At 43.7% G+C, this 20,169-nt stretch overlaps 1 protein-coding gene across 1 annotated transcript in view; it reads left to right on the forward strand.

Moving 5' to 3' along the window:
- LOC103075697 (contactin-associated protein-like 2) overlaps positions 1 to 20,169 on the forward strand; it is a gene marked incomplete at its 3' end in the record, with an annotated part of 1,289,195 nt that overhangs the window by 1,231,626 nt on the left and 37,400 nt on the right. The window contains exon 17 of the mRNA XM_007450234.1: positions 12,772 to 13,008. Within this exon, the coding sequence (XP_007450296.1) occupies positions 12,772 to 13,008 (237 nt within the window). The remainder of the gene's footprint in view (positions 1 to 12,771; positions 13,009 to 20,169) is intronic.

A 20,169-nucleotide genomic window follows, 5' to 3' on the forward strand; every position in this document is an offset into this window, starting at 1 on the left:
CCCCTGCATCGGCAGGCGGACTCTCAACCACTGTGCCACCAGGGAAGCCCTCCTTTCTCCTCTTCTTATTTCTACTTCTTTCTTTTTTTTTTTCCTTCTTCCACCAAAAGGCAGACAAAGTATACAACTATTTAATGACAACCTCATTTTCTGGAACTCTGGATAATTCATAATCCTGAACTTATCTTTTAAAAACAATGTACTGATTGCCAATTATTTCTTGGCTTCTTTGAGGTGAATCTTTGTTTTTTATCCCATATTTTATCTTCTACCCTCAAAAATTATAGATGGTGATAGAAATACATTGCCAACATGTCTAAGATTTTCTTTGCAGGGAGATGGTGGGGGTTATACTCTGAAAAAAATCTGAATGTGGCCAAACTGGTCCATGAAACCATTAATCCATTCATTAATTCGACAAGTGTATATTAAATACGTAATATGTGCCAGGTGTTGTGTTGGACTCTGGAGATACAAAATCAACTAAAATGTGGTGTTTGCCCTCAAGGAACCTTTGGTCATCAGTATACATATTTGTCAATTACCAGTTGTAGTTTCGTGTGAGAAAGCCTTTGAAATTACTGCGTTTTGAATCTGTTTCACAGGAGAATGAATGTTTAAGTCCAGTTGTCACAGAAACAATTGGTAAGCCATGCAAAACAAAGCCAGGGAGGTCATTTGCAAACCAGAAAGGCAGACTCAGCATAAAGATAGCTCCTGGCCTGGGGAGGAGCCCAGTGGCCTTTGGCCTGCCCACTTGTGGATTCTGCGTGGCATCATTAACCGTTTTCAATAAACATCTTTTTTTTTTTTTCAAAAGGCATAGTGTGGCCTACCTACTCAACATCCACCAATACTGTGAGGTCTCAGATAACTCTACTGGGATATAACCTAGCTCTTGAGTTGCATGAAGTAGATTGCCACTAGCTTCGAATACTTCATACATTCATGCCTCATTCAAGACAGCAACCCTAGATGAGTTTCTTTAAATCACTCTGTTTATGTAACCATCAACATTGTCCACAGGAGGCCGCTTCCCATCTGATGAGTGAGACTCCATTTGTGATAGTTGACTCACATTAAAGCTGCCTGTACAGTGTGGCATGTTCTCTAAGGATGGCAGTTAGTTTGAGGATGGTTTCTGTTGGTTGAAGGACAGTTCAGGACTGGGTAGAACATTTCAACAAATCTCAAGGCTTATTAGCATACCAAATAAAGTAGCCACGTAGACAAAATGGCGAGATAAGGAGGAATAATAAGCAAAGTCATTCCTTTTTCCTTCCTTGGTCAAGAAAAATAACTTGTTTCAAAAGATATACCCTGTTTTAATTATAAAAAAAAAATCATCAAATGGGAATGGCTTTGGATTTCAAGAAATATATATGTGAATGTCTCAAACCTTACAGTCAACCACGACCTTCAGGTGTGGATTTTTTAAATCAAAATAGAAATCATTTTAATATTAACAAAAGATTATCATAAGTATTAGGACATTTGTGGATTTTCTGGTCGTTCTTTTCTATTAAGGTCTTAGCTGGTAAAGAAAACAGAATGTTATCAACTTAAGGAGTCAATTGTATTTTTATGTTTGGGGGTAATAAACAATCAATGGTGACCTGATTATTTCCTTTTAAAATTCCCAAACAAGAGACTTCCCTGGTGGTCCAGTGGTTAAGACTTCGCCTTCCAGTGCAGGGGGTGCAGGTTCAATCCCTGGTTGGGGAGCTAAGATCCCACATGCCTCGCTGCCAAAAAACCAAAACATAAAACAGAAGTAACATTGTAACAAATTCAATAAAGACTTAAATAAATAAATAAATAGAATTCCTAAACAAGAAGCTGGTAAACAAATCACTTTGTGGACGATGTTGGGCAGATTACTGCCCAATATCTGTTACCTTATCTGTAAAATTAGGATGATAGCATCTATCTCAAAAATGCTCTTAAATTAAATTAAATAATACATCAAAATTGCCCTTTGTGTCTGACACATAGCAGGAGTTCAGTAGAAGCTCATTTCCTTATGGCCTGTAAACGTGTATCTGGCTCCAATTCAAAAGTGCACTCACTGAATCAACAGACTTTCAGTGAGTGCCTCCTTTCACTAGATTTCACGGCTACAGCAGTGAATTAAAAACAGTGCTCGTCTTCAAGGACCCTATGGTTAAGAATTCTGTTTGGCTCTTCAGATCAGCTGAGCAAGCAAGAAAATATGGGATGTGTAGTGTTACATACAGAGCAAAGAAGAAGCAACTTGCTACTTAGCAACAGAATGAATAGAATCAATAGATTGTTCCTTGTATCTGGCACAGGCACAGACTATGCAAGTAAATAAATTTACAAAGAAACAAATAATTCCTAAAAGCTGTAGCTCCATAGCAAACGATGAAGTTAGCAAAGCAGAGGTAAAGTGAGGCAGAGACATTTGATTGGGGACAACTTTGCCTGTTAAGGCTATTCAGCCAATTAACCAATCTGTCAAAATATGTTCCCACTTACTAAGTCAATAAAAGGGAGAAAAAACAGTAGAAATTAAGGACATCTGTTAAGCTGTAAGTCATTTAATTCTTTTGGATACATTATTCTGAATGCCTCTTGTGACACTTTCATTAATAAACTTCTCTTTTAATTAATGATTATGCCTAAGTTGATGGAAGAGCATTTCTCTCAAGAAGCCCACTTTACAAAAATTGTCAGCTAAGGAAGGTCAGTGCAGATCAACTAGTTAAAGAATATACTGCTGCTATAAAAAAAAAATTCAGATTGTATTCAACTCAACTCAATTCAAAAAATATTTATTGTGTATTTGCTGGATGCCAGGGGCTGGCTGAGGTTACCAGGCAAAGTTCTTACCCTAAAACGCTCACACTCTAGTGAGGATCCAGATGTGTAACTCAGGCATTCAGCTCCCAGCTTCCTCGCCCCTTCCGTGCCTTCCCTTTCTCTCCCCTCCCCTCCTTCCCAGGATGAAAGAGGTGAGGTGGGGCCCCTACGTTGCCTGGTTATTTGCAAAAATCTTTCTACATGGAAATATATATATACATGCATGCATGTATATACAGCCTCAAGATGGTTTTCTAAAACTATCAGCGTGTATATAAGTATCTGTGTCTGTATATACATTTTTCCCAGAAATGGGACAATATTGTGTTACTGTTGGTTTCTTGACTTAGCTTGCTCTCATATGGTTTCAGGAATTAGTCTTTGTGTGTGTGTGTGTGTGTGTGTGTCTGCATATACATGTATAGTATGTGTATGTGTGTGTTCATCACACAGAAATGTGGTGAAATGTTATAAGTTACGGAGTCTGGATATGTAGGATATGGAGGTTCTTTGCACTAATTTTGCAACTTTTTTGTACATTTGAAATTATTTCAAAGTATAGGGTTCTTCTAAATGTTTTGAAAACAAGTGATTCAAGACCCTTTGCAGCCTCCCTTCTGCCAGCTGTCACCCCACACTTGACACTGAATTAGACCCAACACCTAGAGCAATAGAGCTGGAGGGGTCCATCGATTAAATGCATTACATTAGAGTCATCCCAGGAAATGCTGAAATATACCAACAGGCAGGCCTTTCCCCAGACCAATTAAGTCAGAATCTCTGAGAGTTTGCTTCAGATATATTTTTCTAAAGTACAGCGAGGCTGCAACATTCTGACAGAAGTTCCGGAACCCCATGCCACTCCGCTCCTCTGTGCTTTGTTCACCCTTTCGTCCTCCCCAGGAGCACCCTTGCCACCTTGCAAGTCTCGAATCTCGCAGGTACGTGGTTGTTTGTCGGTACCCAACTCAGAGTCCCCTTCCTAGAGTATCATGCAGACCTTCCCTCACCCACCCCTGAGAGAGCCCCTCTCTCCCCTGCTGTTTCCGCCCACACACACTCTGTGATTCTAAATCTCAAGCTCTGCTCTCCTGATGGCCAACCAACCAGCTGCGGACTCCCTCCCGGAAAAGTCTCGGTATGTTTGCTCTTGTTATCAGCATGGGCCTAGCCTACAGTAAGAGTCCAAGAAATGTTTACTAGTTCAATGCGAACAAGGTTACATGCGTTGGACTGAAGTTATAACATAGAGCTGGAAGGGCACTTAGAAGAGCTCTGTACACTGAATGGGGCTCTTAGCAAGGAGCTGGTGCTTACCCTGACAGGAATAGTGAGTAAGGAATAGAATGGAAGGGATGAGAAGGAAGTGGAGGTGTGAAAGCCAGTAACCCAATCAGGCAAGAGCACAAGCAGAGCACAGGAGACGCAGCTAGGAAGCAGCAGGTCCAGATAGTGAGGGTAAAAGGAAGGTCATTCTGGGGCCTGAGTCATCCAACACAGAAACTAACGACCCTGAGCACCTCAATGGATCATTTTGAGTGAGTAAGGAGTGAACTAATTTTTATTATTTTTTTCCCAAATTTGGGGGGTTGGGGTCATGAAATTTTATTTAAACTATTAATCCTCTCCCCAGAAAAGTGCATACACACTTACTTGCTTTCACCTGAAGTTTCAGAAGATTTACAGATTTTCTGAAATGTCTCTAGTGACTCCCCCTCCAAATGATACCCCAAATGTTAAGAAAAGGGATGAAATTTAAGTTTAGGAGTGAAATGCTCTCCGCTCCCTCCAATCCTTTCACCAAACTGCAGCCAGAATGATCTTTTAAAATGACAAATCAGATTATATCATCTCTACTTAAACCCCTTTCAGGGCTGCCCATTACTTTCTATACAAAAAAAATCCTCAACATGCCACTCCCTTTCTCACCAGCCTCTTCCTGCCACTTACCCCCGAATTTTAGCCATCCTGACTTTGATTGCATTGGTCCTTAATATTCCCTCCTTCCTCAGGGCCTTTGCACGTGCTCTTTTCTCTTCCTAGAATGCTTTCCCTACCCCCAAATCCCAGTTAAATCTCATTCTCCCTCAGTAATTAACTTAAATATCATTTACTCCCTGTTAAATATCTAATAGCTTCATGACTTAAATAAAGCACTTAATAAATATTTGAAAGAAAATATGGGAGAGCCTTGGAGCTAGCCAGATCGATATGGGTTCAGTCTTTAAGATGAGAATGATTTAAAGTCCACAGCAATTCAATGACTTGCCTGACCAGGGTCATAGAGCTACTTGGTGGCAACATCAGGACTAAAACCCACACCTCTTGATTCCTGCCCTCCACTTGTACCACATTAATCCCTTATAGATGTCTCAACTGAAGTTTGCTGCAGTGGCATCCTCATCTCCCTTGCTCTCCCCAAAACATTTTAACCTGTTAACTGCCATATATGCCAGTGATGCTTATTAACAGTGTCAGGAGCATGACCCTGGAAATTCTGGATGCAGACTGTCTTCCTGTTTAAGACTCTAGTAAATTTGTTCAGTGCTGTTGGCTCTTAAACTCCAAGTGAGAAGGTCCCTGGCTCCTCCATAGTCAACTCATAGAACATATAGTTTATTAATGTGTTTCCAGTAATAAACTTTACACCTGTGTCTCATGGGTAGCACATACCATTCAGGCGAAATGTATGAGATTTTTCTTTGGTATTTTTCTCCTTTGTATGGATTCAGACACTTGAAGTTTATTACACACAAACTTACCTGGCAGTGCCCTGACCTTTAGAAAGAATGGTGGGAAATGGCTACAATAGACATGTATTCACCTGTGGAAACAGAACAAGTAGAGATGAACATTAACCCGTCTGCGTCCAATGTTGTTGGCCCAAAATGATTATAGTAAATTAAAGAAAACAGCAAACAATCAGAATTTAAAAAGTCAGGAGGGAAATTCAGAGTGGTACACTTGGAGAGAAAAAGCAGATTTTGCCGATACAAGGCCAAGAGAGAAACTGGTTGTATTTCAGGATAGCGGGGCCTTGGGAGTAGAATAGGAAATAAGTTTAAACATAACTGAGCCTTGCAGATTGCCCTGGAAGGAACCGGGCCTGATTCAAAACCGGGAAACATGCAGAAGGTTGACGTCCGAGGTCTCTAGGAGCAGAGCTCCATAAAATTCACTTAACTTTTTTTACTCGATGATAATTAAAAAACAGTTAATGAGAGTGATCATTTCGATCACTGGAATTCAGCCATGAAAGAGTTTAATGACCCGAGGCTGGGGCTGCCGTGTCTGTTCTGCAGAAATTTCTCCTAAATTTTATAGAGGCTGAACAGAGCTTTCAGGATCCAGGGTAACTGGGACAAAGTAGAAGAGAGCTTTGGAAGGCAGGAAGGAGGAAGCAAATATTAAAGTTTGGTTACAGCAGGAGCTATAAAGAAGGAAGCCTGCTGTTATGGGCTGAATGTTTGCGTTCCCCCCCAACCAAATTCATATGTTGAAGCCCTAAGCCCCAGTGCTGTGGTTTTGGAGGTGGAGCCTTTGGTGGTACAGTCAGCATTCATGCCTGTAGGTCCCACAGTCATAGATTCAACCAAACATGGATCAAAAATATTAGGAAAAAAAAAAAAAAAACTCCAGAAATTTCCAAAAAGCAAAACTTGAATTTGCCATGCACCAGCAACTATTTACATAATGTTTATATTATACTAGGCATTATAAGTAATCTAGAGTTGATTTAAAGTTTTCAGGAATATGTATTTAGGTTATATACAAACACAATGCCATTTTATATAAGGAACTTGAGCATCCAAGGATTTTGGTATCCAAGGGGGGTCCTGGAAGCAATCCCCCATGGATACCGAGGGATGACTATAACTAGGCTTAGATGAGGTCATGAGGGTGGGGCCCTTAGATGGGATTAGTGCCCTCAGAAGTAGAGACCAGAGAGCTAGCTCTCTCTCTGCCATGTGCACACACGGCAAGAAAATGTGTCTGCAAGCCAGGAAGAGACCTCTCACCAGGAACTGAACCAGCCAGCGCCTCAATCTTGGATTTACAGCCTCCAGAGCTGTGAGGATAGATTTCTGTTGTTTTCAACACCCAGTTATGGTAATATGTTATAACAGCCTGAGCAGCCTAACACACCTGCCAAGATGGGGGCTCAGTAAAGGTGGTTTGCTTGAATGACTGGGTCAGTGACAGTGGGTGAAGGCAGTTCACACAGGCTGATAAACCAACTGTGAACATCTCTTCCCAACTCCATCATCTCTTAGTGATGCCACATTAGCAGCTTGAAATCAGCCAAGGTGAGAGTGTTTACACCATGGGAATAGGCGGACACCACAAATCAGGGTTTCCCCCCAGGAGAGCCAGCTGTGTAACGTTTACCAGCACACTCCTGGATAAGTTAGATGAAAGCCTTGTGAGAACATGGTTCCCTGGGGTTCTCACATTCACAGTACATCTTAACATTTGTTGTTGCTGTTGTTTCTGCTTTAATTACTAATACACAGTGGCACTCTTCAATTATCTTTTATTACCCATCCAGAGTGATTCAGCATTTGTAGAGTCTCCTGGCAAACCAACCATCATTTAAAGCATTGTTTCTATGGGAAAATAGTTCCAAGTTGCAAGTTACTGACTTTGAAATAAACTTTTGGGAAAGAACCCATCTGTAAGTTGGGGACTTTCAATTCTGAGTCCTCAGGGGGAAGTTAGAGAACAGAAAGAATCATGTCTATTTAAAAAATATAGGTTGCAAAACATATCCTAAGTGAAAAGACAAAAGGAATAGAATTATAGAACTTGGAGGAGAAAAAGATGAGCAATTTAATTACAGGGGTGGGTGCCAGCTGTTTGTTTTTCCACTGGGAGCATCAGGGATTTGGTTAGATAAAGGGGAGAATACCTTTGTGGTATTTTTCCGGGATGTATGGTTTGTGGATTTTATTTCAAACATTTCCAAACTTACTTTCCACAATCAGGGGTAATTTACATATGATCCGTTTTGAAGACCAAGAAATGGTTAAGACAAGATTACTTGTCTGCTTCAAGACCCCTGTGACCTTTATGATCCTAAGTCTGGCATAATGTATTTCAAAATTTTGAGACACATAAATCAACAAATTTCCTTCATAATATATCTTAGAATAACTAGACCCAAAATTTATCATTTTTTATCCAAAAAAAATTAATATCAAGAATTAAACTATCTCATATTAGTATTAAACCTTAAATCAAGCATTCGAAGTCAACTTTTTGATCATTTAATGGGGGAAAAGATATCATTTGGGGCTTGTGAAGTAAGCATTATTTTAATTATTCATTCAGAAGGGATGGGAATATTACTTTCCTAAATGAAATCGCAGTACTCTGATTTGGCATTTCCTTAAAAAGATCTGAAACAATGAATAACAGCTGTAATTCTGCCACTGGAACCTTAAATGGCTCACAGCACTCCCAGGCCCCGCTTTGACAGTTGGGTTATGATGTGGTTTCAGAGCAACACTTTTAAGCGTGGTATATCCCTTTCTCCATTACTGGCATGAATCCTTAAAGCTTCTTAACGATGGATGACTCTGAAATACACCAAAAGTATTCTCTATGGCGTATTTTTTATTTGTTTATCCAAAATCCCTAGCTTTCCAAATTTCCCTTTATGATCTGCCTTGGAAGGATTGTCACCAGTTTATCTGAGAAAAGCTTTAAGTTCTCACCCAGACAGGACAGCCCAGCAGCCCCACCGAGCGCACTATCCTGCCTCCATTCCAGCTCCCAGGACCTCAGACTCTTGTGTCCCTAAGCATCGCCTCTTACACGTGCTGATTCTCAAGACCCTCTGAGTCAGACCCTCTGAGCTAAAATCTGGGGCTGGGCCTGAGCATCAGCATTTTAAAAGACTCCCAGGCCTCTTGAGAAGTGCTGTCAGGGACTCAGTTCTGCCCTCTCTCTCGGAGCAGAATACCTGGGGAGAGCCTGGCCCGAGGGAGCTTAGGATCTCACCGGCCATGCGCTGCATCTGTGGCTCAGGTGCCTGTGATCTCCTTGGCTTTACCTGCTTCCTCAGCCTCTGCTGCTCAGAACCCCCACCCCTCCCAGGCCCAGGTGCTGCACTCCTCAGTCTTGAGTTTCAAGGGCCCGATACGTTTTTTTCTCTCCCTGTGCATCCGCCCTGTCTGCTCGCCTCTGGCTTGTTCAAACCCTCCAGCCTTGATCTCTAGCCTTCCTCCCTCCCTCTCTCCAAGCCCCAGGTCTACCTCTTCTCTCCTGCTTGACCCAAACCTGTTCCAAGATGCTGACCCCTGCATCCTCTGGTAGAACCTCTCTGCTGGCAAAACACACCCCTTGGTGTCTTTGCTCTGGGCGGCCTGCCTGCCTGCTGTCCCTGAATGCTCCCCGCCCCACCAGCTGCTAGACACTGTCACATCAGCCAGTCCTAGTAATGTCCATCTGTCCCACTAGGATCTGAACTACTGAGGGTAAGGATCACCTCTGTCTCCTTCACTGTTTTCCCAGCAGCAGTGGGAGCCTTGTGAACAACTGATACTGTTAAAAAAAAAAAAAAAAAAAAACATGGCTAAGTTTGTTGGCACGCTGCGCCCTCAGCTAGAAAGTGGCTTGTCTTCATCTTCACCTTTACATAGCGACCCACCTCTGGCTCTTTGGGCCCTGACTTCAATGTCTTTTCGCTTGGGAAGTCTTCCTGGAGCCCTGGAGACAGGTCTGGTACCCCTGTTGTTCCAAGTGCCCCTTATATAAACCTGATCCCGTACTGAGCACACTGCCTTCTGATGATGTCTGTTAGCCTAAATTCTCCTCTAGATCAAGAGCACCTTGAGAACAAGGATTGTAACCTCAGCACCCGGCATAGTGCCTGGCACGCAGCTGGTGATCAATTCCACTCTCTTTGCTGAGAGAGTGGAAAAGTCAGCTCAGGATCCTCTGGGCAGTAAGAGGGGGTTTCTTCTCACATAACCTACCAAGTAAACCACCATAACTCTCACCACACTGTGTCCAAAGTGTCGATGTGTCTCCTCTACACCTGCCACTGGACATGAAGCTGAATCTGGCCTCTGTACCCCGACACCGAATTAAATCTCAGAGACAGAGTTTGGGGTGAAGTAGGAAAGAACAGCTTTATTGCTTTGCCGGCAGAGGGGGCACAGTGGGCTCATGCCCTCCAAACCGTGTGTCCCAACCCTGGGGGGTTTGTGAGGAGTTTCACAGTCGAGGGGCAGGGTTGCTGATAAGGATGAGGGTGCATGCAGGGCCCGCATTCCTTCAGTCCAGAGATTATCTGGTGTCAGGTGATGATGGGTCAGCTGTGACCTTCTCTGGAACGAAGAGAGCATCATCAGGTAGTTACATCTTCCATTTGGTGGGGGCCTTGATTCTGCAGAAGAGCGCAAAGATATTGTTATGTGTATCCCCCGAGGGGGAACCAGGACCCTGCCCCAAGGCTGCACTATTGTTTCTTGACTGTTCCTCCCTGGTCTCTGCATCCCCTCCCTTCCCTGATCAGCAACTGTTTGCACCTGCGCTTTGGAACCCGAGGAAGGGGACACAGAGAGGCTTTTGTGCCCAGGAGTCCCACAGGGTCCTGCTCAGTTTCAGATAGAAGACTCTTTAAGGGCGTTGATGCATTTGCCGCACCTTTACATCCTGGTGAGTCGTGCGGTGACTAGCATGGATTAAGTAAGTGTCTGTTTAATTGTGTGTTTCCCGGCGAAGAAGCTCTAGGCATTTTGAGCAGGACAATTCTTCATTGTGTGAGACAGTCCCACATGTCACAAGACACTCAGCAGGCTTCACACCCACCCACCAAATGCCAGTAGTACCCTCCCTGTATGTGCGCACACACACACATCTGCACACGCACACGCACCTGCACACGCACACCTGCACACGCACACACACACCTGCACACGCACACACACCTGCAAAAGCCCTTGGGTGGGGGTCCAGGAGAACAGTACTGCCCACAGTTGAGAGCTTGTAGTTAACTGACCTCTTCACCGCAGCTCAGTGGGAAGCAGGACATGGCAGCCTCTGCAGCAGTGCCGGGTGGAGTGTTGCACGTGTGTGATCATGTGAGGTGGGGGTCAGGGTGGCATCTGCGGCCCTCAGTAGAAAGTGGTACCCTGTCTTTGTAATATGACTAAGTAATCTTTTTTGGACGCTTATCATACATTCCAGGCGCCAGGCTAAGTATCATCCATGGGTTCTTTAACCCTCCCAACAACCTGAGGCCCCAGGTTCCAGAGAGGGAAGCTGAAGCTTAGAGAGTTTCAAGCCACTGACCAAGTTAACAGGGTTGGTTAGCCACAGGTGTCTGACTGCAGACCCGGAGTCACCACACTGTGCTGCTGACTCTCCCTGTGCTAGGCTTCTTTAACAAGAACAAGCTTCAAAATTCCCAGAGGAAAGGATCCTCTTAAAATCGGTCCTCTCCTATTCATTATAATGTAGAGCGGATGTTTCACAAAATACATTCTGTGTAATGTTAGTTTAGTGGGATGTCAAGTCTTACGAGAGTAACGGGTTCCACAGGCAAAGAAGTTTGGGAAATGCTTTCAAGGGCACGTGCAGAAAGCAATGAAACAGTTAACTGTGAAGGCCAAGCAGACCTTGCTAGCATGCCCCAGCCTTTCACAGGGAGTCAGGAGGTGCTTTTAGAACGTGGAGCAAACAATGGAGAAACTGTAGCAGGAGCTTATCTGCCAGGCAACGATTAAAAACTAATTAGCATTGATTAGGCCACAGGAAAAAACTGTTGAAGGATGGGTGACCTTTCTTCTAATTTCTTAATAATAATAATAATAGGTACTATTTATTATGTGCTAATTACTTTAATTATCTTTTGTAATTCTCACTGTTATTACCTCTCTTTCACATATAAAATACTGAGGCCTAGAGAAGCTGGCTAAGCGACTTCTAAGGCCACATAACCAATTAAAGGCAGCACCAAATTTGAGCCCAATTCCCTCTATCTTCATGTCTTGTGATTTTTGAAGACTATACCCAAAGTCTCCCAGGACTTCATCAGGGTTGCACCAAGGGCTTTCCTGGGTGAACATCCAAAGCAGCTCCGATCTCTCAGAAGATGCCCATGAGTTCCTTGAATTAGTGGTTCATGTGATACTATTGCAGGAAGATGGACCCCTTCCAGGACCCGAGAGTGGGCTCTTGTCTAGCACTCGGAAATGAATTGTCCAAGGAGACACATGTACCGACAAAGCAAGAGACTTTATTGGGAAGGGGCACCTGGGCAGAGAGCAGCAGGGTAAGGGAACCCCAGAGAAGTGCTCTGCCACATGGCTCGCGGTCTCAGGTTTTATGGTGATGGGGTTAGTTTCCGGGTTGTCTCTGGCCAGTCATCTTGCTTGGCCTGTATTTGGTCTGACTCAGGGTCCTTCCTGATGGCGTGCGCATCGCTCAGCCAAGAGGGATTCCAGCGCGAAGGATTCTAAGAAGTTGGTCGTCTCCTCCCGGCTAGTTTTCCACAGCACCATGTTCCTTGTCGGGACCTCCTGTTGTGAGACAGCTCAGGGAAGCGGGTCTGGCCTAGGTGGGTGGTGTCGGTCAGCAGTTCCCTAACAATGCCTCTGCCTTTATTTTCAGCATCTCTCTTCAACCGAAATTAGTTATTTGGTCTAAGTACTAAACGTGAAACTTTTTTCTGGTATGAGTTAACGTTTCTTAATTTAGCTACTACGTTTTAAGTTGACAGACTGCTATACTCTGTTACACTGCTTTTTTGGTTTTGGTAGCGTATCCGTGTTGATGAAACAACGTCCATCTGCATAGACGTTCCCTTCCTGGAGTCGGTCCACCCTCCAGGAACAGCCTTAGCGGCCACGACAAAGCTCACCGTCTACCCAGGTTAAATGGTTGGTGGTATTAGCCTCGGACTTCTCACCTTTCCATTTTCTCTTTCCTTTTCAACAGACGTGGGTGCATTTTTTGAAGAGGGGATGTGGCTGCGGTATAACTTCCAGGCGCCTGGGTCTGGTGCTAAGGGATCGGGCAGCAGGTCGGAGAACTCCCTGGACCCGCAGAATGGGGCCCCGGACCTGGCCCGTGAGGAGATCTGCTTCAGCTTCAGCACCACCAAGGCACCCTGTATCCTCCTCTACGTCAGCTCTTTCACCACCGACTTCCTGGCAGTTCTCGTCAAACCCACAGGTAAGGAGGAGGATACCTAGCCTTCTGCCCTTCATTGCTGTAATATTGGGGACCATCTCCAAATATACACTAAGCCAGGAGCGTCAGTGCGACTAAAATAGGCATCCTATTTTAGAATATACAAATGGACTTAGGATCTTTCAGAGCAATCTAAGCAGTTCTAAAGCACATAAACATGCCAAACATTGAGTCCATTTCCTCTCTGAAAACTTGAGTTCTATGATACTTGGAGTTTTAAGATCTCTTTTTTACAAATAAAAATAGTTAGGTTTATCAAGGAGCAAATCTCTCTCCTTTCCCAGTGAGACTGTACAGGTTGGAGGCACAGAGGCTGCCTCTCTCGTGGTCTTGCTCTATAATGATTGAAGCTCTGCAGCCATTTTTTTTTTTTTAACATCTTTATTGGAGTATAATTGCTTTACAGTGGTGTGTTAGTTTCTGCTTTATAACAAAGTGAATCGGTTATACATATACATATATCCCCATATCTCTTCCCTCCTGTGTCTCCCTCCCTCCCACCCTTCGAGCTGGTCACAAAGCACCGAGCTGATCTCCCTGTGCGATGCGGCTGCTTCCCACTAGCTATCTGTTTTACATTCGGTAGTGTATATATGTCCATGCCACTCTCTCACTTTGTCCCAGCTTACCCTTCCCCCTCCCTGTATCCTCAAGCCCATTCTCTAGTAGGTCCTGCAGCCTTTTCTGACAGCTATTTCAGTGTCGTGGCATCTTAAAAATCAAGATTTTCTTCTGTAGGAACTAAAAATTATTATTATTAACCCAATTCAGCTTGAGTGTTAATAAAATAGTAAATTCTTAAACTTCTCTGGGCAATGCTCTGTCGGTTTAAAAGATGGGTGGGAAAAAAATGTTCCTTAGGATTTTCCCTTTCAGAAATTATTTCTGAAGAAAGAAGCCAAAACTCAGACAAAGATTCAGCATGAAGATGTTCATCATAGTTTATACTGTTATTTATGAAAATAAGAATTAGAAAGGACCTAGAAGTTAAATTTTAGGAAAATGGTTAGTAAAAGAGGGAATCACCATTTTATGGAATATCGTGTATCCATTAAGAATAATATTTATGAAGAGTAATTAATGACATGGAGAAAATTTTTATGTAATATTATATAAAACCAAAAAAAGGCATGATACAGCTTTGACTGTACAATATCAGTTTAGCTCTGTAAAAAAGATGGATAGGAAAAAAAAAAAGTAATAATGTGAGCGCAAAGTATCTTTGTTTGTTTGGGCAGTTGATTTGTTTCTCCTGGGTAATACTCTTCCACACATGTCAAATGCTCTCAGTGATCCTGTCACTGTTCTCATCAGAAAAAAACAGTTAAATCAGGAAGTGAGGAAGTAGAAAAGTGTACAGCCCTGCTCTCTGGAAGTTCACGTGTTAAGTTTCTTTCTCCTGCATCAGATTAAATAGCTGTTTAATCCATTGATGTTCTCCACCCTCATGTCCCAACCTCTCCTCAGTGGGCAGTGGGTTCTCACCTCTAGCTTGTCAAGAATGTCAGGAACATGCCTCAGTAGATGCTGTATTGTCTGCTCCTCAAGCCACTGCCACGTTAAAATCTGGTCCCAATTCTATCCAGTAACTCACGCCCCCAAGCCTGCACCGGCCCCTGCGAGCACCCACGCACGCGTGTGTCTGTAGGCCTTTGTCATACGCAGGGGTTTTGACTAATCGTTTCCATATTAATGGCTACCGTGTAAGGCTGCCCGAAGTTGTGCTAAGTGTTTCACATGCATTAATTCCCAAGAGCACACACTCTATAAGGTAGAGTCCATTCTTACCCTCTTCCTGCAGGTGGTAGACTGGAGTGCAGAGAGATTCGGTGATTTGCACACTCAGCTGGTGATGGCACAACTGGGGTTCCTGAACCCAGGTGTCTGATGCTGGACCCAGAGTTCTCCACTGCCCTGCTTAGAGACCTCTAGAACACTCGGTGCATTTGCAAAGCATGGACAGTTTCTCTCTAATTATTGCAAGGCCATCCTCAATTGCTAATGAAAATTTGGCTTTTTCATACTCCAAATACTGCATTTTTTATGAATTGAGATTTAAAGCTAGAAAAATTTGAGGAACTCATTGAGGGAAAAGAAATCAATAAGGACTAAACCAAAATGTCATTAAAATAAAATTAAAAGTTTTAACTAAATGCCCTGGCATCTCTTAAACTTAACATATTGGAAACTGTATTGTCCTCACTGCTCCCAGAACCAGGCCCCTCTTGTTCTGACACTGCTACCGCTTCTCAGACACCAGAACTCACAGCCTGGCCTCATTCATGAGCGCTCCGTCCTTCCGCCTCTTGCGGGCCATCCAGCCTGACAAGTCCTGTGCATCCTATTCTCACCATGTCCTTCCAGAGTATCCCTTCCTTTGCTTCCCCACTGCTACTCTCCTGGCAAATGTCTTCTGATTCAGCGCTTCCCGACATTACTGCTGGCGTGGCACACATAGAATGTTATCTTTGAATGGCACCTGGGCAGATGCATGAGGTTGTGTTTGGGAGGCCCCCAGCCCAGGGACTCCAGCAGGCCTTACCTCCACAGATCTGCCAAGGCCTGAGGGTGGCCGGGCTCCTGGCACCCCGTGACCCAACCCACCGTGGGGTAGCAGTGCACCTCAGCACGTCCCTGGGATGCTGTGTCCCGACCGTCTCTCTGCTTCCAGTCACCCTAACCTTGCCCAGCCCAGCCAGAGCAGGTCATCCTTCACACACAGTGTCCCTATCATACAGCCAGGAGGGCCTCCTTCCCCAGGATCAGGAGGACAGATCCTGAGTCCCAGCAGCTTCCAATCAGGACCCACCAGCCTCTTGAGTGAGAGCTTGGAGTGCAGAACCGGAACGTCTGGGTTTGACGAGCCTCCGTCTCATCATCTGTTACATAGTGTCTCCCTCAGAGCAGTGCTGTGAAAGTCAAATGAGTTAGTAAGCGTAACACACCACACACACACACACACACACACACACACACACACACACACACACACACACACACACACACTGTGTGTGTGTGTTAGCGGTTATTATTATCCAGAGCCCATGATTTAATCTACGTTTTGCCACATATTGAGGCCACGCTTCCCTTCTCTCCCTTCTCCAGGAACTTTTCACTCCTCACACACCCCAAGGACGTCTGCCCTGCTGCCTGCTGTGCTCCCTTATCTGGAAAAGCTCCATCTTTCTCTGTAGCTTAATACCTGCCTTTCATTCTAGACCCAGATCAAGTCTCATCTCCTCTCAGTGACTTCTCCTTACTTTAAACTCCTATTACACTTATTTTCAATGTCATTTATTTGGCTTTTAGTACACTGTATTGTTACCCATCTTTGTTATAAATATGCCCTGTCTTCCCAGTGAGATGAAAGGCCCCCCCCCGCACTACAGCTCCTGCGTACAGTAGGTGCTCTGTAATTGTTTGCTGATGGTAATGATGATGACCAGTAGAGAATACATCTGTTAAGCACATTATTTGCTGCAGCCAATAAAAGAGTAGAGTCCCTTATAGCTGCTTTAATTCACCCGGGAGACGAACATGAGATGCAAGAAGTGAAGCATCTCTCCATCTTAATAATATTTTATTTTAATGAACAAATATTAATATTCTCCTTCCCGTCATTTAGTGGTTCTCTTGTGCTGTTGTTTGAAAGGAATAAATATATCATTTAAATTTTATTATTCAAGAATATTGCCATTACTGTTTATAGATGTTCACTATATATAAATTTTAAGGTCCAACTCATCTTTTTCCTCAAAGCAAATCATTTCCATTGTCATTAAGTGAAGGAGTTAGAGAAGTTTTACATCATATTTACAAAGTCCAAGAAATCCAGAAGAGAGAAGAAATAACAAAAACAACTTAATACTGATTTTAATGAGCTGGAGAACATAAAGGGGCCAATGATGAAGAGACAGTAGGGAGAAAAATGTCCAGGTTTTTGTGGGGGTTTTTTGGCATAATTACCAGTTCCTCCAGCTCCTAGCCTCAAAGGCAGAGCCCTCTCTTACTTCTCTTTGCATCCCCAGATCCAGGCACGGCCTGGCCCATACCATACAGCGGCTGGGGATGGGTGTCTGTATTAGAAGTGGACTCCACACTTACAGCCAGCCAGGCAGTCCGCTTCTAGACCTTGGAAACTTGGGTTCACCAGGGGCACTAAATAAGTATGTTCTAAAGAAATTAAGTTTTAAATGATGAATGAATACAGCTGTGTATTTAAGAAAACTGGCTGTGATCATACAAGGTCAGAGCACCAGAAGTAAAGTGGAGAATAAAAACTCGAGACGATTGACTTGTTTTTTCTACCTGTGGCCAAACAGCTGCCTAATCATCTCCTTCGCTGCCAAACAATAGATTGTTTTTAATGCTATTAGAATAAAGAAAAAATAGGGTAAATCACTGAGGAGTGGGGAGAGAAGTAGCTCAGGAGACGGGAGCAACATATTCAAAGGTCCTGAGGCAGGAAGAATTGTATTTCCTGGGGAATAAGAGAAGTCATAGGTAGCTTGAATGTAAAAAGGAAGAGAGGGTAAATGGCATGTTTTACAATAAAGTAACTGGCAAGCTGTGATCAGACAGGACATCATAAGCTATGTTACGAATGTATGTCTTTATCCTATAAGCAGCTGGAAAGTTTGAAGAGTTTTGAGTGAACCAGACAGCTAGTCAGTTACGCATCTTGAAAAGATTTCTCTGCTAAGAAAACATGGGAAGGAAGAAAGCACAGAAGCAAGGAGACCATCATCCATTCACTCAACGAGTAGTTATCCAGCACCTACCATGTATCAGGCATTGTTCTAGACGTTGGGAATTAAGTCATAAAGAACATAAACAAAAATTCTTACTCTCATGGAGTTTACATTTTAGCAGAAGACAGCAGTAAACATACTGAGTACAGTATGTAGTATGTTGTATGGTAAGAACTCTCATGGGGAAAACAATAAGGCAGGAAAGGGCAAGCCTGGCCAAGGGAGAGGAGTGGGTAAATTCTGCTTCTAATAAGCAGGTCACAGCAATAATCACTGAGAAGACAATATTTGACAGGACCTAGAGGGAGTGAGGGGTCAGCCACGCAGATAACTGGGAAATGAGCATCCTAGGCAGAAGAACCAGCAGGCGCCAAGGGCCTGAGGCAGGAACATGCTGGCATCTGGGGAGACAACAAAGAGGCCAGTGTGTTCAGGCGAGGAGTGAGAAAGGAGGAGAATAATGAGAGCTTATGTCAGAGGTGAGCGGGGGGGCCGCAGAGGGCCTGGTGAGCCGCTATGGACACGTCGGTTTTTACTCTGAGACAGGAGGCCATGGGAGGGTTCTGAGCAGGGGACCGCCCTGACTGCCGCGTGGAGAGACCAGCTATGTGAGGGGCGGAGGCCAGGCTGGGCTGAGGGAGCGTGGCGGAAGGGCAGTAGTTAGTATGGAGGCTAGTACAGTGATCCAGACAAAAGACGAGGGTGGCTTGGTCCAGGAATAGAAACGGAGGTGATGAGAGCAGTAAGGTTCAGGGTGTGTGTTAAAGACTGAGCCAAGAAGCTTTGCTGATAGATCATACGTGTATTATAGGAGCAAGTGGGGAGTCAGGGCTTTTAGGCAGGAACAGCTGGAAGGATAAAGTGGCCATTAGCTGAAATGTGGGAATTGTGATGGAATAGTTTTTGGAGGGGAAGATCAAGAGTTTGGTTTCACGTATGTTGTGTCTGAGGTCCCAGTGCGACACCTCCGTTAATGGATTAGTAATAAGAGAGCACGGAAAGAGGGGACTCGCCCGAGAGTGAAATGGGGTCGAGTGATCACTTTTAAAGGACGGGCCAATTTGGATCACGTGATCCAGGCAGAAGCCAATGCAGGTGAAGCTCAGGTGGTGGCCGTCAGGTCACTGATAGGGTGTGGCCAGCTCAGAGGCCCTGAGTCAGGCCAGGAGCTCTGCGTGCAGGGGCAGGCTCCTATGGGAGCCATACCAGGGCATTCTAGGTGCCAGTGGAGGCCCTGTGGTTGTGGAGATGGGGGAGAGTGGGTGAACTTAGACCCATTTAGGAGACGAAAGTCAACAGTGCTTTGTTGAAACGCTATAAAGCAAAGGAATCTAGGATCAAGTGCCAAGAGAAAACTCAAATAGTGAAGCCTTGCCAGATTTGTTCAGAAAGGAAAAATAGGAAGTGCAAGTAATTCATAATTGTTCTTTCAATTCCAGGAACGTAGTTCAATATTTTAAATGGCACATGTAGCGCTAAATAAGGAAGGGCAGCATTCAGAAACTATTGCATTTGTTTATGTACACATGAGGACATGAGAATTACCTACAAGGAGATATTGCCAAATATTTAGAGTAGTTTACCTCTGGACGGTGGAGTTTCCAGTGACTTTCTTTTTTTCTGTTCACTTTTTAAGTTTTAATTATCATGTTCTATCTCACAACTTAGAATATCACTTTTGTTCCTCTGGAAGGAAAATGAAAAGGCGACAAAGAATCTTTGAGGTGATTTACAGTTGGCCAAACTCTTGCTAAATTACTGGCTCCATTTTTAAGCTCTGAGATGTCAAAAGCTATTAACACGAAGATTCCAATTTGAGTAAAAAATGAGATAAAAAGTCGATGCCTTTAAAAATCATAACTAAGAAATAAAAGCTACGTTTACTGTGCAGATTAATTAAAAGCAGGATGTAGAATATTATATTAATCTTTTTGAATATTGCTTGTCATTATTGGGAAGAAACAAGAAAGAGAAAAAAGAATAATTTGTTGAGGCAAAGTGAACTACAACTGAGAGGCGATGAGGACCCATCTTTTTGCCTGTGATTTGCATTTGGATTGATGAGGTCTCTAACCTAGAATAAAAGCCATTGCTTTGTTTTCTTGGTCTCAGTGAAGCCTCCCAAGATCCCATGTATTTATCTTCTGTAAATTATGTTTATTCTTAATATTGTATGTTCATGATTCTTTTATATGCTGAATGTCACACTTTGCCGATGGCATGAGACCATCCCGGCATCCTGCATTTATTTTTTATTTCACGGACTATTTTGTGGGGCCTGTAGGCGTCTCCATGGTCCTATATCATGTATGTTCTCATTCTGCCATCCCAGGCTCAATCCCGACTTGGATTGTTTATACCATTTGCTGCTTCAACTTGGAGATGATGGTCA

The sequence above is a fragment of the Lipotes vexillifer genome, unplaced genomic scaffold, assembly GCF_000442215.2.
Source record: "Lipotes vexillifer unplaced genomic scaffold, Lipotes_vexillifer_v1.1 scaffold940, whole genome shotgun sequence".
NCBI classification, from domain to species: domain Eukaryota; kingdom Metazoa; phylum Chordata; class Mammalia; order Artiodactyla; family Lipotidae; genus Lipotes; species Lipotes vexillifer.